Source organism: Carcharodon carcharias, chromosome 21, assembly GCF_017639515.1.
Source record: "Carcharodon carcharias isolate sCarCar2 chromosome 21, sCarCar2.pri, whole genome shotgun sequence".
NCBI lineage: Eukaryota > Metazoa > Chordata > Chondrichthyes > Lamniformes > Lamnidae > Carcharodon > Carcharodon carcharias.
The window spans coordinates 22,805,577-22,825,553 of record NC_054487.1 but is presented as its reverse complement, the minus strand read 5'-3'; the positions used below and the strand labels follow the sequence as shown (position 1 = coordinate 22,825,553).

Sequence of the window (19,977 nt, the reverse complement as noted above, 5' to 3'; positions counted from 1 at the left end):
AGAAACACACCCCAGAGACACCAGCCTCACAGAGACACCCCAACCCCCCAACATAAACGTCACCCCCACCAGAGAAATACCCCGCCAACAGAATCACCCACCTCACAGAAACAACCCCCCACCACAGAAACAAATTGTTTAGCAAATTGTTGGCGCTGCAAGCTGACAAATTCCGGGTCCTGATGAATTTCATCCCAGGGCCTTAAAAGAAGTGTTTATAGTGAGATGGTTGATGTGCTGGTTTTAATTTTCCAAAATTCACTAGATTCGGGGAAGGTCCCATTTGAGTGGGAAATGGCAAATGTAACTCCATTGTTCAAAAAGGTGAGGGGGGGGGGGTAGACAGAAAGCAGGAAACTACAGGCCAGTAGCTTAACATCTGTCATAGGTAAAATGTTAGAAGCTATTATTAAAGTTACAGCAAGGCACTTGGATAAGTTCAAGGTCATCAGGCAGAGTCAACATGGTTTTGTGAAAAGGTAATTGTGTTTAACCAATTTATTGGAGTTCTATGAAGAAGCAACAGATGCTGTGGATATAGGGGAACTGGTGGATGTATTGTACTTGTTGGCATGGATAGATTAGCTAGCTAACAGGAAACAGAGAGTAGGTATAAAAGGATCATTTTCTGGTTGGCAAGATGTGATGAGTGGTGTGCAACAGAGATCAATGCTGAGGCCTCAACCTTTTACAATTTATATAAACGACTTGGATGAAGGGATGGATGGTATGGTTGCTAAATTTGCTGATGACACAGATAGGTAAGAAAGTAAGTTGTGAAGAGGACATCTTGAGGCTACAGAAATATATAGATAGGTTAAGTGAGTGGGCAAAGATCTGGCAAATGGAGCATAATGTGGGAAAATGTGAAATCGTTCATTTTGGCAGGAAGAATAAAAAAGGTAATTATCTAACTGATGAGTGATTTCAGAGCTCTGAGATTGAGGGATCTGGATGTCCCAATGCACGAATCACAAAAGGTTAATATGCAGGTGCAGCAAGTAATTAGGAAAACTAATAAAATGTTATTGTTTATTGTGAGGGGAATTAAATACAAAAGTATGGAGGTTATGCTTCAGTTGTACAGGACACTGGTGAGACTACATCTGAAGTATTTCGTACAGTACTGGGCCTCCTCATTTAAAGGAAGGGTATGAATGCATTAGAAGCAGTTCAGAGGTTTACTAGACTAATACTTGGAATGGGTGGGTTGTCTTATGGGGAAAGGTTGGACAGGTTAGGCTCATATCCACTGGAGATTAGAAGAGTAAGAGGCGATTTGATTAAAATGTATAAGCTCCTGAGGGCTCTTGACAGGGTGGATGTGGAGAGGATGGGTAGAATCGTCCCTGATTTGCACAAAGTGTGGTAGCGAGTGGAAGATACAACGTTTTACCTGCTGGCTGCAATGGCGGCTTCTCACGTGGCACCGTCTCAATCCCACCACGTTAATTATACATTCCCGATTAAATACACGGTTTTGATGGCAGGTGGGCTCCCATTCTGCTGCCACACCATAACCCGCCCTTAACGCAATAAATACTGGCCTAGCCAGCAACACCCACATCCCGTGAATGAATTTAAAAAAAACTTCTTCACGCCAGACAGCGTATTTAAAGCACAGCCAAGCGCACACCTCTCGGTGCTTCCAGCCCAGGACTGCTGCACAAAATACTTGGACCCGAAAAGCAAGAAGACTGCAGCCCTCAGGGTCAATGACATGTCCCTCGAGCGCCTTTTGGACACCATGGAGGCCCAAAGCGATTGTGCTCTGGCCACAGGATGGGCAGCAGCATCACCAATCCAACAAGGGAGGCGGCGGCAGCAGTGGTCAGTGACCCGGAATGGTCTGGGTTTCCTGCAGGTAGCACACCGCATACTTCCCATCCCGGAGGACCGAGAAGTTCTGGAACCTGTGCTGTGCGTCCCTGCTGCCGTGGATGTTGAGGCTGACTACGGTAGTCTTCATTGTCAGGAGTATGTGCCGACATCACCATGCCTAGTGTAAGGAGGAAAGGACTATTTTAATCCTCCCTCTCCTTCAGGAGCCCAGCGAGAAATGTGTGAACCCTCCTCTTAGCGTTCCGGTCCAGCCCAGGGGCCATGAGGACTTGAACACAAGAGGATACGAATGCCACTGGTCCAGGGCTGACTGAACCCTGTCTCAGCGACTGCGATTACGCGCTACAAAATCCCAGAGTTCCTGTAAAGGGATGAGGGGAGAATTGGTGGGGGGCACCAGGGGGATCCACCACCTCACCTGACAACGACTCAGCGTCGTCCCCGGTGCTCACCATCGAAAACCCGTCCTCCTCCTCCAGGTCATCGCCTCCAGCTTCCACCCCCTCCCTTGTATTGAGTACGGGGGCTGGTTCGAAGATGCCAGTCGGCTCCACCTCCACCTCCACCTCCATCCCACCCCCAGGATCAAGGCCAGAGGGGTCCTCTCTGGTCTCCTCTTGGGGATTTGGGCCAGAGGGAATGGCTGCTCGGAGCCCCAGTATCCCCCCAGAACCAGGTCGCCAGGCGAGTCCGGAAAAATCTCGGAACCCATCACGGAGGCGCTCGGTTCTGAAGGTTGGGACGGAGGGGGGAGGCGCCCCTCACCACCGCTGCCCAATGACCCAGCGGCCGGGGCCATGAAGGGGCTGCTGCAGTCCCCTGGCGGGCCAGATGGCATCTTGGGGGTACATGGTGGGTCGGTGTTGGTGCAAGGGCAATACCCTTACCAGCCCCCGAGGGGCCCTGCTCAGGCAACTGCAGCAAGGGGTTGGGGATTTGGGCTCCCCCCAGAGGGCAGAGGAGGGTTCATGGGGCAGAGACGCCACCACCTCTTCACTGGGGGAGGGGACACATCCGACCTCAAGTCGCGAGGTCCTCCCCCCTCAGAGGGGTGATGTCTCTTCCGGGGTAGGCTGGGGGCTGGGGAGAGCTCCACCTGTGAGCCTCCTGCCGTCTTGTCCAGCACCCCCAGATGCTCTGTTTTGGCTGGTGTATTCTTTTTAGGACGACCACCGGCTCAAGGTCATGCACCCCATCACCGCTGGAGCCGGGAGCCTGCGAGAGGACAACACCAGGGTCGGATCATGTTTCTCCCCAAGCCGGTGTCCCTGAGTTTCTGGGGGTCAGGGTTAGTTTGAGAGGTTTGGGGGGCCACATCTGCATGGCGGGTCTTCCGGCGGCACCTCCCTTTGCGGGGGAGGAAGATGTAGTGGAGGCGGGGGAGGACTGGCGGTGCCAGTTGCAGCCGACTGAGTGACGTTGGCAGCCTTGGAGGTGGGACAGTTCTTTTGGACGTGCCCCACCTCCTTGCAGCCATGGCACCGCACACCACCCGCTGACCAGAAGACGTGGTAGGCAGCCCCTTCAAAGGTGACATCAAACTGCGCCTCCGTGTACACTTCTTCCGGGCCAGGTGAACAAAGACCTGGTGCCAGAAGGAGTACACGCAGCGGAGGCTGGGCTCCCTGAGGCCGAGCGGGATCAGCACAGTCCCAGACCTGACTGGTGACGGTGGGGGAGGAGGAGCTCACCGGGAATGAAAGGCGGGAACATTGGATAACACGAGCCTCTCTGTAGTGGCCTCAAGAGGATCCACTGCCAGATCGGTCCCACCTACAGTGAGCTCCTTGGCCAGGACCAGCTGCACCGCCCGCTTGGACCTCAGGAAGAATTCCCATACACGCACGAGGCTACAACAATGGCCGAGGGGCCGACAACCCCAGCCAAAGCCTTCACGCATGTTTCTACAGTCATCACGGGGTGAATGTAGCTCTTTACCCCCATGGCCCTGGTCAGGAGGCAGAACAGTGACAGGGCCGCGGGGCAGCAGAGGCCACAGGAGCAGTTACTCTCCGTCAGTGGTGATGGCACCGCTTCCACAGTTGTCCCGAAGGGCCCGGCCACTGGTGACCCTGCGGCAGCCGTTGGGGGATGAGACACACCTGCCCCAAGCTTTGCTGGTGGTAGCAACAGCATTTAGAAAAGGGGAGGGGGAAAAGAATGATTACCCTCTCCCTCCTAATAGTGTATAAAGAGAGCGCGAGAGGGGAAAAGGACAGGGAAGCACAGAAGGGGAAAGGATAATGGGTGCAGGGTGGGTGGGTGTCGCTGGGTGGCATGGAGCGGGGTGGTGGGGGCCTAGCTGTTCTTCCTATAGGGAGAGGGTGATGCATTACCATTAACCATTGCCGCGCCCCCACCCCACGACTCACCTCCACAGCAGGGCAGCCCTTGTTCCCCACCCCCCCCGACCCGCCTCAACCTTAAAGTCCAACAGGCAACCCTCGTGAGCGCAACAAAACCTTACTGTGCGCTCACCTCCAAATTCGCCTCAAAGTGCAGCCCGCCAAGTACACTCCTGATGTATGGTGTTATGGAACACGTCAGCGTGCAATCATACCTACGTGGGCAGACAATCCAGCGGGGTGGGGGGGGATGATTCTGCTGGGCTGGCCTTATAATAATATGCAGACGCATTACAATGAGGCTCTCGATGTCCGATGGCGATTTTTGGCCTTTTCGCCATATTGTCCACTCATGCCACAGAACAAGCCTGTGCCAGTGGGCACAGAAAATTCCACCCGATGTTTCCTCTTGCTGGAGAATCTAGAACCACTGTTTAAAAGTTAGGAGTTGCCCATTTAGGACTGAGATGAGGAGAGATTTTTTTTCTTTGAGCCTTTAGAACTCTCTTCCTCAAAAGGCAGTTGTAGCAGAGTCTTTGAATATTTTTAAAGCAGAAGTAGAAAAAATTCTTGATAAACAAGAGGGTTAAAGGTAATCGGGGGTTAAAGGTAATTGGGGGTTGGTGGGAGGTTTCAATCAGATCAGCCATGATGTTATTGAATGGTGGAGCAGGCTCGAGGGGCTGAATGGCCTGTTCCTCCTAATTTGTATGTTCGTATGTGAACAGCACCCCCCACAGAAACCCCCCCACAGAAACACCCCCACACACAAACACCGCCCCAGAGAAACACTCCAACCCCCACACCGGACAAACACCCGCTCAGAGAAACACTCCCCCTCCCCACAGAAACATGAATCCTACAGAAGCATTCCCCCACCAAAGAAACTCTCCCTCCGCCACAGAAATCTTTCGTCCCTGACGTAAACACACCTCCCAGAAAAACTCTACATCCACAATCAACATGTCCCAAACAGAAATCCCCCCCCGCCCGCTACAGAAACATTGCACGTAGCCCACCAACTTCCTATGTTTCAATATTTAAGGTCACACTCTCCTGCTATAGCAGAGATTTGATTGATTCTCTCCATGCCCACTCCCATCCCTACCTCTAACCTTCTCCACAGCACAACCCTCCAAACTATCTGAACTCCTCTAATTCTGGCCTCTTGTACATCGCCAATCATAATCATTTCACCTTTGCTGTTGTCTCAGCTCCGAGCTCTGGAATACCCTCACTCTCTCTCTGCCGCTCTGCTTCATGTTCTTCCTTTATTATTATCCTTAAAACATACCCTCCTTGACAAAGCTTTTGGTCATTTGACCAAATATCTCCTTACTTGGCTCAGTGTCATGTTTTGCTTCTTACTGCTACAAGGAAGCATCTTAGGGAATTTTACCATGCTAAAGCCGATGGCCAGAATTTTCCAGCTCTGTTGGTGTCGGGTGTCATGGTGGGCAGTGGGAGCACAACATGGCGAAAAGGCCAAAAATCAGTTTTACGCCGTTGTGAAATCCAGTTTGTGATTGTCCACTCCACCCGTGAGGAACATCATTTTATTACATTTTCATCTAATTTATAAGCTCGGCTGGCCAGAATCATCCTCCCAGGTCACATTTATCACTCGTGTCAGCGTGACTTCAGAACGGTGTGCTTCACGACTGCCTTTAAAAGGTATGCACTTGGTGAGTGGAACTTCGAGGTGAACTCGGAGGTGAATGCACACAACCTAGTGCAGCGCTCGCAAGCATCACCCCTAGGACATCAAGGAAGAGGCTCCGCACATTCGTTTTTTTTCCTGGCTGGCTTTCAGTGCAGTGCCGGGGCAAGTGGGGCAGGGACGGGGGGGCAGATGGTGGCGGTGATGGGAGTTGGGGGGCAAGGCAGCACAGACAGACTTAGGAAACACTCAAGCACATGCCAGGCGGGTGGGGAGAGGCGAGGCGAGGGAAGCGGCCCACACACTGTGCAAAGCTTGTCAAAAGTGAGCATTTTTCTGTAGCTGAGACCATCCAGCTGCAGCTCCATCGACATGCTTGGAGTCAGGTCTCTGAAGCATGAAAGTGCCACCAAATGCTCCAGAACTTTTCATCCCTCGGGCACAGACTGCAAATGAATGTGTGTTCAGGGGGCAGCAGAGCAATTGGCCGACTGAACAAATCAGTTCTGTTGAAGGGTCATGAGGACTCGAAACGTCAACTCCTTTCTTCTCCGTCGATGCTGCCAGACCTGCTGAGTTTTTCCAGGTAATTCTGTTTTTGTTTTGGATTTCCAGCATCCGCAGTTTTTTGTTTTTATATAAGTTCTACAGTCCCTTTGCGAAAGGTGGCAATGGCGCAGTCACTGGTGGAGGCGCTCACAGCCCCTTGCAAAATCTTTTAAGGTGTGGACCAGTCTCCCCCATGGTTCGAGCTAACAGCGCAGCCTTGCAGTGTGGGTTAGGAGAATGCCTGAGCTGAGAGCACAGCTGGCAGTCCAGTGGCCGAAGCTGTGGCCAATCGGTCAAATGGGGTGGACCAAGGTGGGCGTAGTGTCAGACAGCCAATAAGAGCACTACACACTGGCCATCCATTTGGTGGCTAGCACACTCCTGAATGTGTGATGGAGTCTTCACCAAGAGACATCCTTAGGACACATAAGCTAACCCACATGTCTCTCTCCAGGATCCTGCAGGAGGAGAACATCAGGATCATGATTTAGCAGTATGCCTCATGGCTTCCAGAGACCAGAGAAGAAGCAGAAGAGAGCGGCAGAGGTGCCTGACTCGGCAAAAGGAGGAGCAGTTCCCTCAAGATGAAAGGGCTGGTAGGGCCTCCTGCGCATGCAGCTGAAGATCCACAGAGAGCCATCGCTCGTAGGCACCTCGCTAGACCCAGGGTCTATAGGCAGCGCTGGTCATTCCTGCAGATGACTGAGAACTTGTGTCGCCGATCGGCACATATACCACCTGCTGTAGGATTTTGGCCTCACGGGGACTTGGAGGGCAACCAATGCCAGGCGCCGTGAAAATGACCAAGGCACTCAATTTTTACACCAGTCGCTCGGTCCAGGACTCCACAAGTGACCTGTGATCTCACAAAACTCCACGCACAATTGTTTCCAGGTGGTCACGGACGCCATCTTCGCAAAGGCACAAAACATTGTTCATTTCACCCGGGATCAGGAAATCCAGGATGCAAGAGCGCTGGGATTTACACACATCTCAGGTTTCCCACAGGTGCAGGGTGTCATCGATAGCGCTCAAGTGGCACTTAGATCTCCATGGCAACAAGCAGTCAACTCCGTCAACTGCAAGCAATGTTCAGCTGGTGTGTGACCGTCACAAACGCATCCTACAGGTCTGCGCACGGTTCCCAGGGAGTGTCCCTGAATCCTACAGCCTTAGCAGGTCTCAGATTCCTGACGTTTTCCAGGGCCCAGAGAGGCTGCAGGTTTGGCTCCTTGGGGATTAGGGCTACCCACTGACTGACACCCACGAGGCAGCCTCAGACTACAGCAGAGCGAAGGTACAATGAGGCTCATACCGCAAACCAGACTTTGGTGGAGCAAATGATAGGCATTTTGGAAATGAGGTTCCACTGCAATACAGTTCCGAGTGTGTCGTGCATCATCATAGCTTGCTGCACACTACACAGCCTGGCGCTGCAGCAGGGGGAGGACCTGGCTGAGGAGGAGGTGGAAGAGCTGCAACTGTCCAATAAGGGGGATGTTGAAGGGAATGATGGTGATGAGGTCCTCAAAGGTGAAGATGCCAGCGATGAAATCATCGCACTAGCCAGATGAGACAGACATACTCAGGAGGCCCTCCTAGCCGCAAGATTCATAGAGGATGATGACGAGATACTGTGGGGACAGTCCTGACATCCTCATCTTGCATCTGTGAATGTTTCACTCCTGTGTGGCTAAGGGCAGCTCACATACCCTCAGTGCTGAGGCTCATGTCATGGAAACGCAGTGGAGGCCCTAATAGTCACTAGATTCCAGAGGATGAAGACAACATGCAGTGAGGACACTCCATAGAGCTTCACATAGCCTCTGAGAATGTCTGACTCCAGTCTGGCTGAGGGCAGCTCACTTGCACTCTGTGATCGGGGTCATATCATAGAGACATGGTGTGAAACTTTAAATGCACCTGATCTTTGGTCCACCTTCAGCACTGTCCCCTTCAGAAGCTCAGCATCACTGGTCACAAATGAAGAAATGCTGAGAGCACACAGAGGGAATGACAGAACTCTGCAACGCCTGCTCGTGACATTCTGGCAGCAATGACCAGCACCATCGAGGTGCAGGCATTACTAATATGTCCAGGGAGTGTGAGGCTGGACCATCACTTTGGTCTGAAGGTTACACACTGCACAGGGAAGAGGCCCTGGACTGAGACACCTGCCTTTATCTTGTGCAGAAACCAAGGTTTCACATCTGAGTAACACAAACACTGCTCATCAGAACAAGGAGCCATAATCAGGGAGACATTCTTGGGAGTTTATTTACAATTGTGAACATTGTGTACAAGTGATTAACATCTGTGCCCAGGTTGGCAACTTCATCTGTATTGTCACTGGACTAGTGACCCAGGGTAATTCTCTGGGGGCCTGGGTTCAAATCCCACCATAGCAGATGGTGAAATTTGAATTCATTTTTCTCTTAAGGGGCTGCTTTTACTTTGTCCCTGATTTTGTTAATTTAGTTTAATTGCTTTGACTCAAAAGAGTTACATCTTCTTAAGTTTCTTAATCCTGCCACTACATCTTGGTGCTCCCCAGACATCCACAGTGGAGCTGACTGCTACACCCTGTCTGTGATGACCTTGGTGGGCGTCCTTCTGGAGGGCCAAAACCTGGAACCCCCCGGCCTGCTTTCAGGGTCCTGCCATGTGGCAGTGACATCCTCCTCAACCTGTGGAGCTGGAGCTGTTGGGGTCACGGGAAGAGGGGATTCGGATGGGCCGGACACTGCCGGAGTCACCTGAGTGGATGGCCTCAGGGTGTGTACCTGTTGATCCTCCTCCCTATGGGTGTCCAAGGTGCCCTGGCTGACTCCTCGAGAAGGGGATGCTGGAGTGAGATTGAACTGCCCTGCACCCCTCTTGCCTTGACACTGTTGGAGGCCAACTATGGCATCAGAGATGGAGTTAAGCCTGCGCAGCAATGCAGGACTGATGCCCTGGACCAACATCACCATGGCAGCCGCCATCCTACCATTGTTCACTTTGGTGCGTTGCAATGCAGGCGCTATCACCTTAGGCTGAAGGTGGTCGGACTTCTCCATCGTGCTTTGCAATCTGAGGAGTGGGATGGACGTTCCTTCCTGATGTTCCCGAGCTTGCCTTTGCAAAGCTCCAGCAACTGTGACATGACCGAGGTCAGAGGCTCCTCACCTGACTCAGACTCAGCAGACTTCTGGCCTCCAGCAGTCCTCTGAGTGCCAGAAACCTGGGAAGTCCCTGGCTCTGCCTGTTGTGAATCAGATAATGCAATGTGCTCACCAGATTGTGATTCCAAGGCGCTCACCAGATTGTGACCCTGAGGCTACTCTAGAATTAGGTCCCATCGAGTTGTGTGTCTCTGTGATGGTGGAGGGTGTGGGTGAGCTCTGTGATGGGACTCCAATGAGAGTGTCATCAGATTCTTCTTCTGAAGTGTATTCAGGGCTTGAGTTGAGGGCCTGGCTCATGGACCACCTCAGCTTCTTCCCAGATGAGCCTGCGAAAGCAAGGTGAGATAATTAGCGCATGGCAGGGGTCTGCAGAACAGGGGAACTCACTCACAGCATGGTTGTCTGAAAGGTATTGCACTTCTGGACCCTCACTTGGTAGAGCACTACTGACCTCACTGTCAGCACAGAAATATCCAGATCCTCGTCAGCCAGCTGAATGGCTCTGTTTTCAAGGTCTGTGAGGACGTTTGTGTCAGGCATTCCTCCGCCAGACTGTGACCTCTCCCTGTTGTTGTGTGCCAGCTTGTCCTTTCATGAATACAGATGGAGAGAGTGTAAGCAGGATGCTTGCCAAGCCAGATGAGAAGGATGCCTGGCATGTGTGGGTGGTGAGTGGTGCCATGAGCGGGACAAGGACATGATCCCCAGAGCAGATGAAGGTGCGTGTGAGAGAGTGAATAGTGATGTCCCTTGAACTGGCAGTAGTGAGATCCCTGTGGATGTGTGATGGGTTTGTGAGTTGAGAGTGATGAGAAGAATGACCTACTATGGTGGAATGGAGAAGATCATTCTCGCTTCTTAGGTACTGGGTGGCTGTCCTCTTTAGCAGGGTGTTGGCACTGACCATTGCTGCCACCGCCTCCCATGCTGGATTGGTGATTTTGCTTGCTGCTCTTCACCCAGAGCAGGGGTAGGGGATATCGTGGCAGGCCTTCACTGCAGCCAGTAGGTGCCCAAGGGAGGGGATCGCTAAATTTGGGGCAGTATGTTCCCTTGCTTTGGCAGCCATGATTTTCCAGCAGCTTCCAGAGAGAGCTAGTTCTGTGTAGGGGTAGCCTTTAAATATGGCGCCCAGATTACTGAAGGTGAAAGCTGATGGCAGGACAAGCGAATCAGAGGCTGCAACGCCAGCAATCCGGTGTGTCACCCAGGAATGCATTATTAATGAGGCAGGACTCGCCAGGAAATGGGATGACGTGCTGCAAAAAGCCACCACTGGGGCCGATGGGTAAAATGTCCATTCTCCTGCTAGCTACTACACTTTGTGCAAATCTGGGATGATTCCGCCTGATGGATAAATCTAATTTCGTGTTGTTGTTGTTTTTAAGCTTGTTTTTAAGCAGATTTAGGACTGGTGTGGGTCGTTCAAAGGTGTCACTAAGCAAATGGGGATATAAAACCTGCCCGACAACTTGTGGATGTGGAACTGAGCCACAGACTATGCAACATCTCCTGCAAAATGCCTATCGCTAGAGGGACCCTGCACTGTTGCAGATCTTGCCGAATTCAACAACAAGGCGCAAAAATGTGTCCATTTCTGGCTGGGCCATGTATAGCCTGTCCGTGGACACGATAAGAAGAAGCTTGTGCTGTACCTGTCCTGGGAGTGTTTGATGGGGACAGTATAGAGGAAGCTTTACTCTATCTAACCCCGTGCTGTACCTGTCCTGGGAGTGTTTGATGGGGACAGTGTAGAGGGAGCTTTACTCTGTATCTAACCCCGTGCTGTACCTGTCCCAGGGGCAATTTGATGGGAAAGTGGAGAGGGAGCTTTACTCTGTATCTAACCCTGTGCTGTACCTGTCCCAGGGGCAATTTGATGGGAAGGTGTAGAAGGAGCTCTGCTCTGTATCTAACCCTGTGCTGTACCTGCCCTGGGAGTGTTTGTTAGGGCAATGTAGAGGGAGCTCTTCTCTGTATCTATCCCCATTCTGTACCTGCTCAGGGAGCGTTTGGCAGGGTCAGTGGAGAGAGAGGCTATAGTCAAATACAGGGGGCAGAGGGGGTAAGGCAACTAGGGCATTAAATGGATTAGAGGAAAAAGAGCCTGACAGGGAAAAGAGCATGTAGAGCAGTGGATTGGTGAGTATTTATAGGCTTTAAAATAAAATTTGTGTTAAGGTCTCTAGATTTTTTCTGTTTTTCTTTAAGATAGCTTGTTAAGTATCAATCTTATACTGATGTATAATAAAATAATGACAAAAAAGTGTAAAGAGTGGGGGATTCTTCAAGTGTAAAGAGCAGGATACTAGAGTAATTAATTAATAAATTAAATAAAATACGATAGCGATGGCAGGACAGATGATGTGTTGCTGCTGCAGCATGTGGAAGCTGCTGGACACCAAGGTGATCCAGAGCAAACACATCTGTAGTAAGTGTTTGCGGCTCAAGGAACTTCGGATCCAAGTTGAGGAGCTGGAGTCTGAGCTGCAGGCATTGAGCTACATCAGGTTGGGGGAACGTTGCCTGGACACTTTGCTCCAGGAGGTGGTCACACCCCTCAGATTAGGTAACTTGAATTTGGCCTGGACAGGAAAGTGTGACTGCAGGTGAGGCAGGTATGGGGACCCAGGAGCTAGCGTTCGAGGAGCCCCAGCCCCTGCAATTGTCCAACAGTTACAAGTTCTTGCAAGCTATGTGGATGAGAGCGGGGACTGCCAGGAGGATGAGCAAACTGAGCACGGCATCATGGTACAGGAAACCATTCAAGTGGAGGAGGAAATAAGAATGTAGTAGTGGTAGGGGTTTCAGCTCATGGGGGCACTGGCAGCAGTACTGGGGCAGAAGGGAGCCGTTCTGGTGGGACGGGCTTCACTTGAATCGTGCTAGGACCAGTGACCTGGCAAATCGAATAACTGGGACTGTAGAGAGGGTTTTAACTAAATATTGGGATGGGAGGGTTCTGGAGAGGGGATATGAAGACTTACAAAGTAAAATGATATGGCAGCATTGCAGGGCAGCTCTTTAGGTAATGATATCAGAATGTGACAGGAAGGGACAGAGTGTATGGAGTATTAGGGGGATAGTTACTGTTTTCTGCAGCCGTGAGCATGGGTCCTGAAGGCTGTGTTACCTGCCCGGTGCCAGGGTTAAGGACATCTCTTCAAGGCTGGAGGGGAACTTGGAGTGGGATAGGAGGGATCCAGATGTTGTCATCCACATTGGTACCAACAACATTGATGGGACTAGAAATGAGGTTCTGCTGAAAGAATTTGAACAATTAGGAGCTAATTTAAAAAGCAGAAACTCCAAGGTAATAATCTCAGGATTAAGACCTGAGCCACAGGCAAACTGGCATAGGGTAAATAACATCAAGGAGTTAAATGTGTGGCTCAAGGATTAGTGTGGGAGGAATGGATTTCAGCTCATGGGGGCACTAGCAGCAGTAACGGAGCAGAAGGGAGCTGTTCTGGTGGGATAGGCTTCACTTGAACCGTGCTGGGACCAGTGTCCTGGCAATTCGAATAACTGGGACTGTAGAGAGGGCTTTAAACTAAATATTGGGATGGGAGTGTTCTGGAGAGGGGATATGAAGACTTACAAAGTAAAATGATATGGCAGCATTGCAGGGCAGCTCTTTAGGTAATGATATCCAGAATGTGACAGGAAGGGACGGAGTGTACAAACATAAAAAAAAAAGCAGCAAATAAGGTCAAAGGGGGAAAAAATGGTTAAAAAGGCAAAATTAATGGCTCTTTACTTAAATGCACATAGTATTTGGAACAAGATAAATGAATTAACAGCACAAATAGAGGTTAACAGGTATGATCTTATAGCCATTACGGAGACATGGTTACAGGGAGATCAAAGCTGGGAACTAAATATTCAGGTGTATATAACTTTTCGAAAGGACAGGCAGGAAGGAAAGGGTGGTGGGGTACCTTTGTTAGTACGAGATGGAATAAGTACAATAGCAAGAAATGATTTTGGATCGGATGATGTAGGATCCATATGGGTGGAGGTAAGAAGTAATGAGGGGAAGACAACACTGGTGGGAGTAGCCTATAGGCCCGCTAACAGTAGCTATACTGTAGGACAGATAATAAATCAAAAGATAATGAGGGCATGTAAAGAAAGGCAGTATATTAATCGTGAGTGGCTTTAATCTTCATGCAGATTGGGAAAATCAAATTAGCGGAGGAAGACATGAGCAAGAACTCAGAGTGTATTCAGGACAATTTCCTCGAACAATATGTTGTGGATGCAACCATGGATCAGGCTATTTTGGATCTGGTAACGTGTGCTGAGGCAGGTTTAATAAATGATCTCAAAGTAAAAGATCCCCGAGGAAACAGTGATCATAACATGGTAGAATTTAGCATTCAGTTTGAAAGTTTGAAAGTGAGAAACTTGGGTCGGAAACAACTATGCCAGACTTAAATAACGGTAATTAAAAAGGAATGAGGGCAGAGTTGGCTAGAGTGGACTGGAAAAGGAGTTTAGCAGAAAAGATGGTTGATGAACAATGGCAGACGTTTAAGATAACAGCTCACAACAAAGATATATCCCAATGAGGAAGGAAGATTCTAGAAAGGGGATAAACCAACCATGGTTAACCAATGAAGTTAAGGATAGTATCAAATTGAAAGAAAAAACACACAATGTGGCAAAGATTAGTGGTAAACCAGAGGATTGGGAAAGTTTTTAAAACCAACAAAAGATGACCAAAAAATATAAAGACGTAGAAAATAAACTTTGAGGGTAAACTAGCAAGTAATATAAAAATGTACAGTAAGAGCTTCTTTAAACATATACAAAAGAAGAAAGAAGCCAAAGTGAACATGGGTCCCTTAGAGAATGAGGCTGGGGAAATGATAATAGGGAACCAGGAAATGGCAGAGGAGTTGAATAAATACTTTGCATCAGTCTTCGCAGTAGAAGACACTAATAGCATTCCAAAAATACTAAATAATCAAGGGGCAAATGGGGGGGGGGGAAATAAATAGAATAACTATCACTAGAGAAAAAGTACTAGGGAAACTAAAGGGGCTAAAGGCCGGTAAGTCCCCTGGACCTGATGGGTTGCATCCTACGATATTAAAGGAATTAGCTACAGAGATAGTGGATGCACTGATAGTAATCTTCCAAGAATCCTTAGATTCTGGAAAAGTTCCAGAGGATTGGAAAACTGCCAATATAACACCCTAATTCAAAAAGGGAGGGAGACAAAAAACAAATAAATAGAGGCCAGTTAGCTTAACATCTGTCATTGGGAAAGTGTTAGGGTCTATTATAAAGGATGTCATAGCAGAGCATTTAGAAATGCATGATATCGTCAAGCAGAATCAGCATAGCTTCATGAAGGGGAAATCATGCCTGACAAATTTATTAGAATTCTTTGAGGAAGTAACAAGCAGGATAGATAAAGGGGAAGCAGTCGATGTAATATATTTGCATTTCCAAAAGGCGTTTGATAAGGTACCACACATAAGGCTACTAAATAAGATAAGAGCCCATGGTATTGGAGGTAGTATATTAGCACGGAGAGAGGATTGGCTAACTAATAAAAGACAGAGTTGGGATAAGGGGGGCATTTTCGGAATGGCAACCTGTAACTAGAGTGCCACAGGCATCAGTGCTGGGGTCATAATTATTTATAGTATATATCAATTACTTAGATGAGGGAACTGAATGTACTATTGCCAATTTTGTGGATGACACAATGAGTCTGCAGAGGGATATAGACAGGTTAAGCGAGTGAGAAAAAGTGAGGTTATGCACTTTGGCAGGAAGACTAGAGGAGCTGAATATTACTTAAATAGAGAAAGACTGCAGAAAGCTGTAGCACAGAGAGATTTGGGGGTCCTTGTGCATGAATCCCAAAAAGTTAATATACAAGTTCAACAGGTAATAGATAAGGCAAATGGAATGTTGGCCTTTATTTCAAAGGGAATGGAGTATAAAATAGGGAAAAGCAAAATACTGCAGATGCTGGAAATCTGACATAAAAACAGTAAATATCAGGAAAACTCAACAGGTCTGGCAGCATCTGTGGAAGAAGAATCATACAGACTCATTATTAACTCTGTTTCTCTCTCCACAGATGCTGCCAGACCTGATGAGCTTTTCCAGCATTTTCTGTTAGTGTTTGTGATAAAAATAAGGAAGTCTTGCTAAAACTATGCAAGGCACTAGTTAGACCACACTTAGAATACTGTGAACAGTTTTGATCCCCTTATCTAAGGAAAAATATACTGGAATTGGAGGCGGTCCAGAGAAGGTTCAATAGTTTGATCCAGGGGATGAAGGGATATTCTTTTGAGGAGAGGTTGAGTAGGTTGGGCCTGTAGTTCAGAAGAATGAGAGACGACCTTATTAAAGCATTTAGGATTCTTAGGGGGCTTGACAGGGTAAATGCTGAGAGGTTGTTTCCCCTTGTCCAGGACCAGAGGGCATAATCTCAGAGAAAGGGGTTGCCCATTTAAGACACAGATGAGGGGGAATTTCTTCTCTCTGAATGTAGTCAGCCTGTGGAATTCTTTACCGTAGAGGCTGGGTCATTATATATATTCAAGGCTGAGACAGAGAGATTTTTAATCTGTCCTGGGAGTGTTTGATGGGACAGTGTAGAAGGAGCTTTACTCTGTATCTAACCCCCGTGCTGTACCTGTCCTGGGAGTGTTTGATGGGGACAGTGTAGAGGGAGCTTTACTCTGTATCTAACCCCCGTGCTGTAACAGCTCTGGGAGTGTTTGATGGGGACAGTGTAGAGGAAGCTTTACTCTGTATCTAACCTCGTGCTGTACCAGCTCTGGGAGTGTTTGATGGGGACAGTGTATAGGGAGTTTTATTCTGCATCTAACCCCGTGCTGTACCTGCCCTGGGAGTGTTTGATGGGGACAGTGTAGAGGGAGCTTTATTCCATATTTAGAATTGCTATATGGTATTGTTTTATTAGCAGGAAGAACATTGATTTAAATAATGGAATTCAGTGATCTATTTATTGACAGCATGGAATCCAGTGATGGAACAACCATGTGATCCAATGGTGTATTTATTCAGCGTGTGATCTGGCGATCTATTGATTCACAGCATTGGATCCAGTGACCTATTCATTTACCAGGGAATTCAATGATCTATTGACTCAACGTAAGATCTGGAGATATGTTAAATAACTGCATAGGATCCATTCAGTAATTGATTTAGCAGGGGATATAATGATCTATTAACTGACAGCATGTTAGGCAGTGACCTACCGATTTGCAGCACAGGATCTAGTGATCAAGTGACTCAGTGCAGAATGCATCTTTCTATTAACCCACAGTATAGCACCCATTGACTTATTGACTTGTAGCATGTGATCCAGTGGTCTATCAATTCACAACATGTGAACTGTGATTCAGTAATCCACACATGTCATCCAGCTACCTATTGGCAGAGCAGAGGGTCCAATGATCTACCCATCCTGGACAGGATCAATGGCCTATTAGCTCAGAGCATGGGATCCATGGCCCATTAGCTCAGAGCACGAAATCCAGTGGTCCATTAGCTCAGAACATGGGATCCAGTGGTCCATTAGCTCATAACATGGGATCCAGTGGCCTACTGGTTAACAAAAAGTATTTGCAGGATCAGAATTGTCATAGTGTAGAAAGAGGCCATTTGGCCCATCGTGTCTGCACTGGATCTCCAAATGAGCATTATGACCCAGTGCCATTCTTCTGTCTTTTCCTCGTAAACCTGCACATTGTTTCTATTTAAATAATCAGCTAATGCCCTCTTGAATGCCTCAGTTGAACCAGTCTCCATCACACTTACAGTGCATTCCAGACCCGAACCACAAAGTTTTTTCTCACATCACATTTGCTTCTTTTGCAAATCACTTTAAATCTTTGCCCTCTTGTTCTCGATCCTTTTGTGAGCAGGAACAGTTTATCCCTATCAACTCTGTCCAGCCCCCTCATGATTTTGAACACCTCTATCAAATCATCTCTTAGATTGGAGAGGAGAAGGCTATCTTTACAACTGAAGTTTCTCATCCCTGGAACCATTTCTTGTAAACCTCTTTTGCACTCTCTCCAATGCATTCACATCCTTCCTATAGTGTTGTGCCCAGAACTGTACACAATATTCCAGCTGAGGTCTAACTAGTGTCTTATATAAATTCAGCATAATCTCTTTGCTCTTGTACTCTATGCCCCTATTAATAAAGCCCAGGATACTATATGCCTTATTAACTACTCTCTTCACCTGTCCTGCCACCTTCAATGATCTATGCACATATGCATCCAGGTCCCTCTGCTCCTGCACCCCGTTTAGAATTGTATCCTTTATTCTATATAACCTCTCCATGTTCTTCTGACTAAAATGCAGTACCTCACACTTCTCCACAGTGAACTTCATCTGCCACCTCTCTACCCGCTCCACCAACTTGTCTATGTCCTTTTGAAGTTCTACACTGTCCTCCTCACAGCTTTCAATGCTTCCAAGTTTCGTATCATCTGCAAACTTTGAAATTGTCCTCTGCATACCAAGATCTAGATCATTAATATATATCAGGAAAAGCAAGGGTCCCAATACCGACCCCTGGGGAACGTCATTACAAACCTTCCTCCTGGCTGAAAAATATCCATTAACCATTAGTCTCTGTTTCCTGTGTTTCAGCCAATTCTGTATCCATGTTGCTACTGTCCCTTTTATTCCATAAGCTATAACTTATCTATAACAAGTCTGTTGTGCGGCACAATATCAGATGCCTTTTGAAAGTCCATCTACACCACATCGACAGCATTACCCTCATCAACCCTCTCTGTTACCTCTTCAAAAATCTCTAGCAAGTTAGTTCAACACGATTTTCCCTTAAGAAATCCATGCTGGCGCTTCCTAATCAACACACATTTTTCCAGGTGATTAACTTTATCCCAAATAATTGTTTCTAAAAGCTTTTTTAGAATATATTCGTTCATGGGATGTGGCTGTCGCTGGCTAGGCCAGAATTTATTGCCCATCCCTAATTGTCCTTGTTCAGAAGGCATTTAAGAATAAACCACATTGCTGTGAGTCTGGAGTCACATGTAGGCCAGACTGGGTAAGGACAGCAGATTTCCTTCCCTAAAGGACATTGGTGAACCAGATGGGTTTTTACAACAATCGACAATGGTTTCATGGTCACCATTAGGTTTTTATTGAATTCAAACTCCACCATCTGCCATGGTGGGATTCCAACTTGGGTCCCCAGAGCATTACCCCAGGTTTCTGGAATACCAGTGACAATACCATTATGCCAGCACCTTTCCCACCACTGAAGTTAAACTGACTGGTGTGTAATTGCTGGGCTTATCCTTCCAGCCTTTTTTGAACAAGGATGTAGTGTTTGCAATTCTCCAGTCCTCTGGCACCTTTCCTGAGTCTCAGGAAGACAAAGATTATGGCCAATTTCCACTCTCACTCCCTTCACTATGCTTGGATGCATCTCATCTGGTCCCAGTGTTTTGTCAGCCATAAGTACCAACAGTTTATCCAACACTTCCGCCTTATCAATTTTGAACCTGTCTAGTGACAGAGTTTCCTCATCTGTCACCATGGCCTTGGTAGCATCTGCTTCCTTGGTAAAGACAAATGTTTGGCTCACAGTATAGAGTCCAGTAATCAACTGACTCATGGCATGTGATCCAGTGACTGATTCCAATGAACCTGATAAAAGATATTGCACTCACCTCTAACAGACTGTCCCCAACTAGGGCGACCAGTAGCCGCTTGCCACCCTCCTCCCGTATCAGTGAGGCATTCTCTGAAGCGTACATACATGTGAAATCAAACATGGCCACGTCAGGCTGACCATAATGGTTCATGGCAAAGTCTAGGCGGGGCAGCTGATGGTTGGTGGAGAAATTAGCTGCTTCTTTCACATAGTTCAGAAGTGCTTCTTGATTCATGTTACTGCGGGAGAGCAGCCTTTCTGTGTCCGAGAAATCCTGCCATAGGGAAAACAGAGAAATCATGCAGTATGTGAAGCTGAGCATGTGTATATGAGCAATAGGGACAGCAATCCCTGAGACATTGGGACATTGAAAACTCATCTAAATTAAAAATACTGTGGATGGCAGCAATCTGAAATAAAGACAGAAACCACTTGAAACACTCAGCGGGTCAGTCAGCATCTGTGGAGAGAGAAACAGAGTTAACATTTCCGGTCTGTCACCTGAAATGTATCTGGTGAAAGTCACCTGAAACATTCACTCTGTTTCTTTGCTGCCAGCCCTGCTGAGCATTTCCGCAATATATTTCCCGCTTTTGTTTCATCCAACTCACGCTGACTGCACTTACACTGCAGTAACACCCCAACACACTGACCATACATGAATGATACAAATCTCTCTGTTCTGGTAGGAATCTTTATTGTACCTTCTTCAAT

The 19,977-nt window shown here is 47.9% G+C and overlaps 1 protein-coding gene across 8 annotated transcripts in view; it reads right to left on the bottom strand.

Moving 5' to 3' along the window:
- LOC121293109 (F-actin-monooxygenase MICAL2-like) overlaps positions 1-19,977 on the bottom strand; it is a 590,417-nt gene that overhangs the window by 405,107 nt on the left and 165,333 nt on the right. For all 8 annotated transcript variants that reach the window (XM_041215769.1, XM_041215771.1, XM_041215772.1 and 5 more), the window contains exon 8: positions 19,280-19,537. In XM_041215769.1, the coding sequence (XP_041071703.1) occupies positions 19,280-19,537 (258 nt within the window). The remainder of the gene's footprint in view (positions 1-19,279; positions 19,538-19,977) is intronic.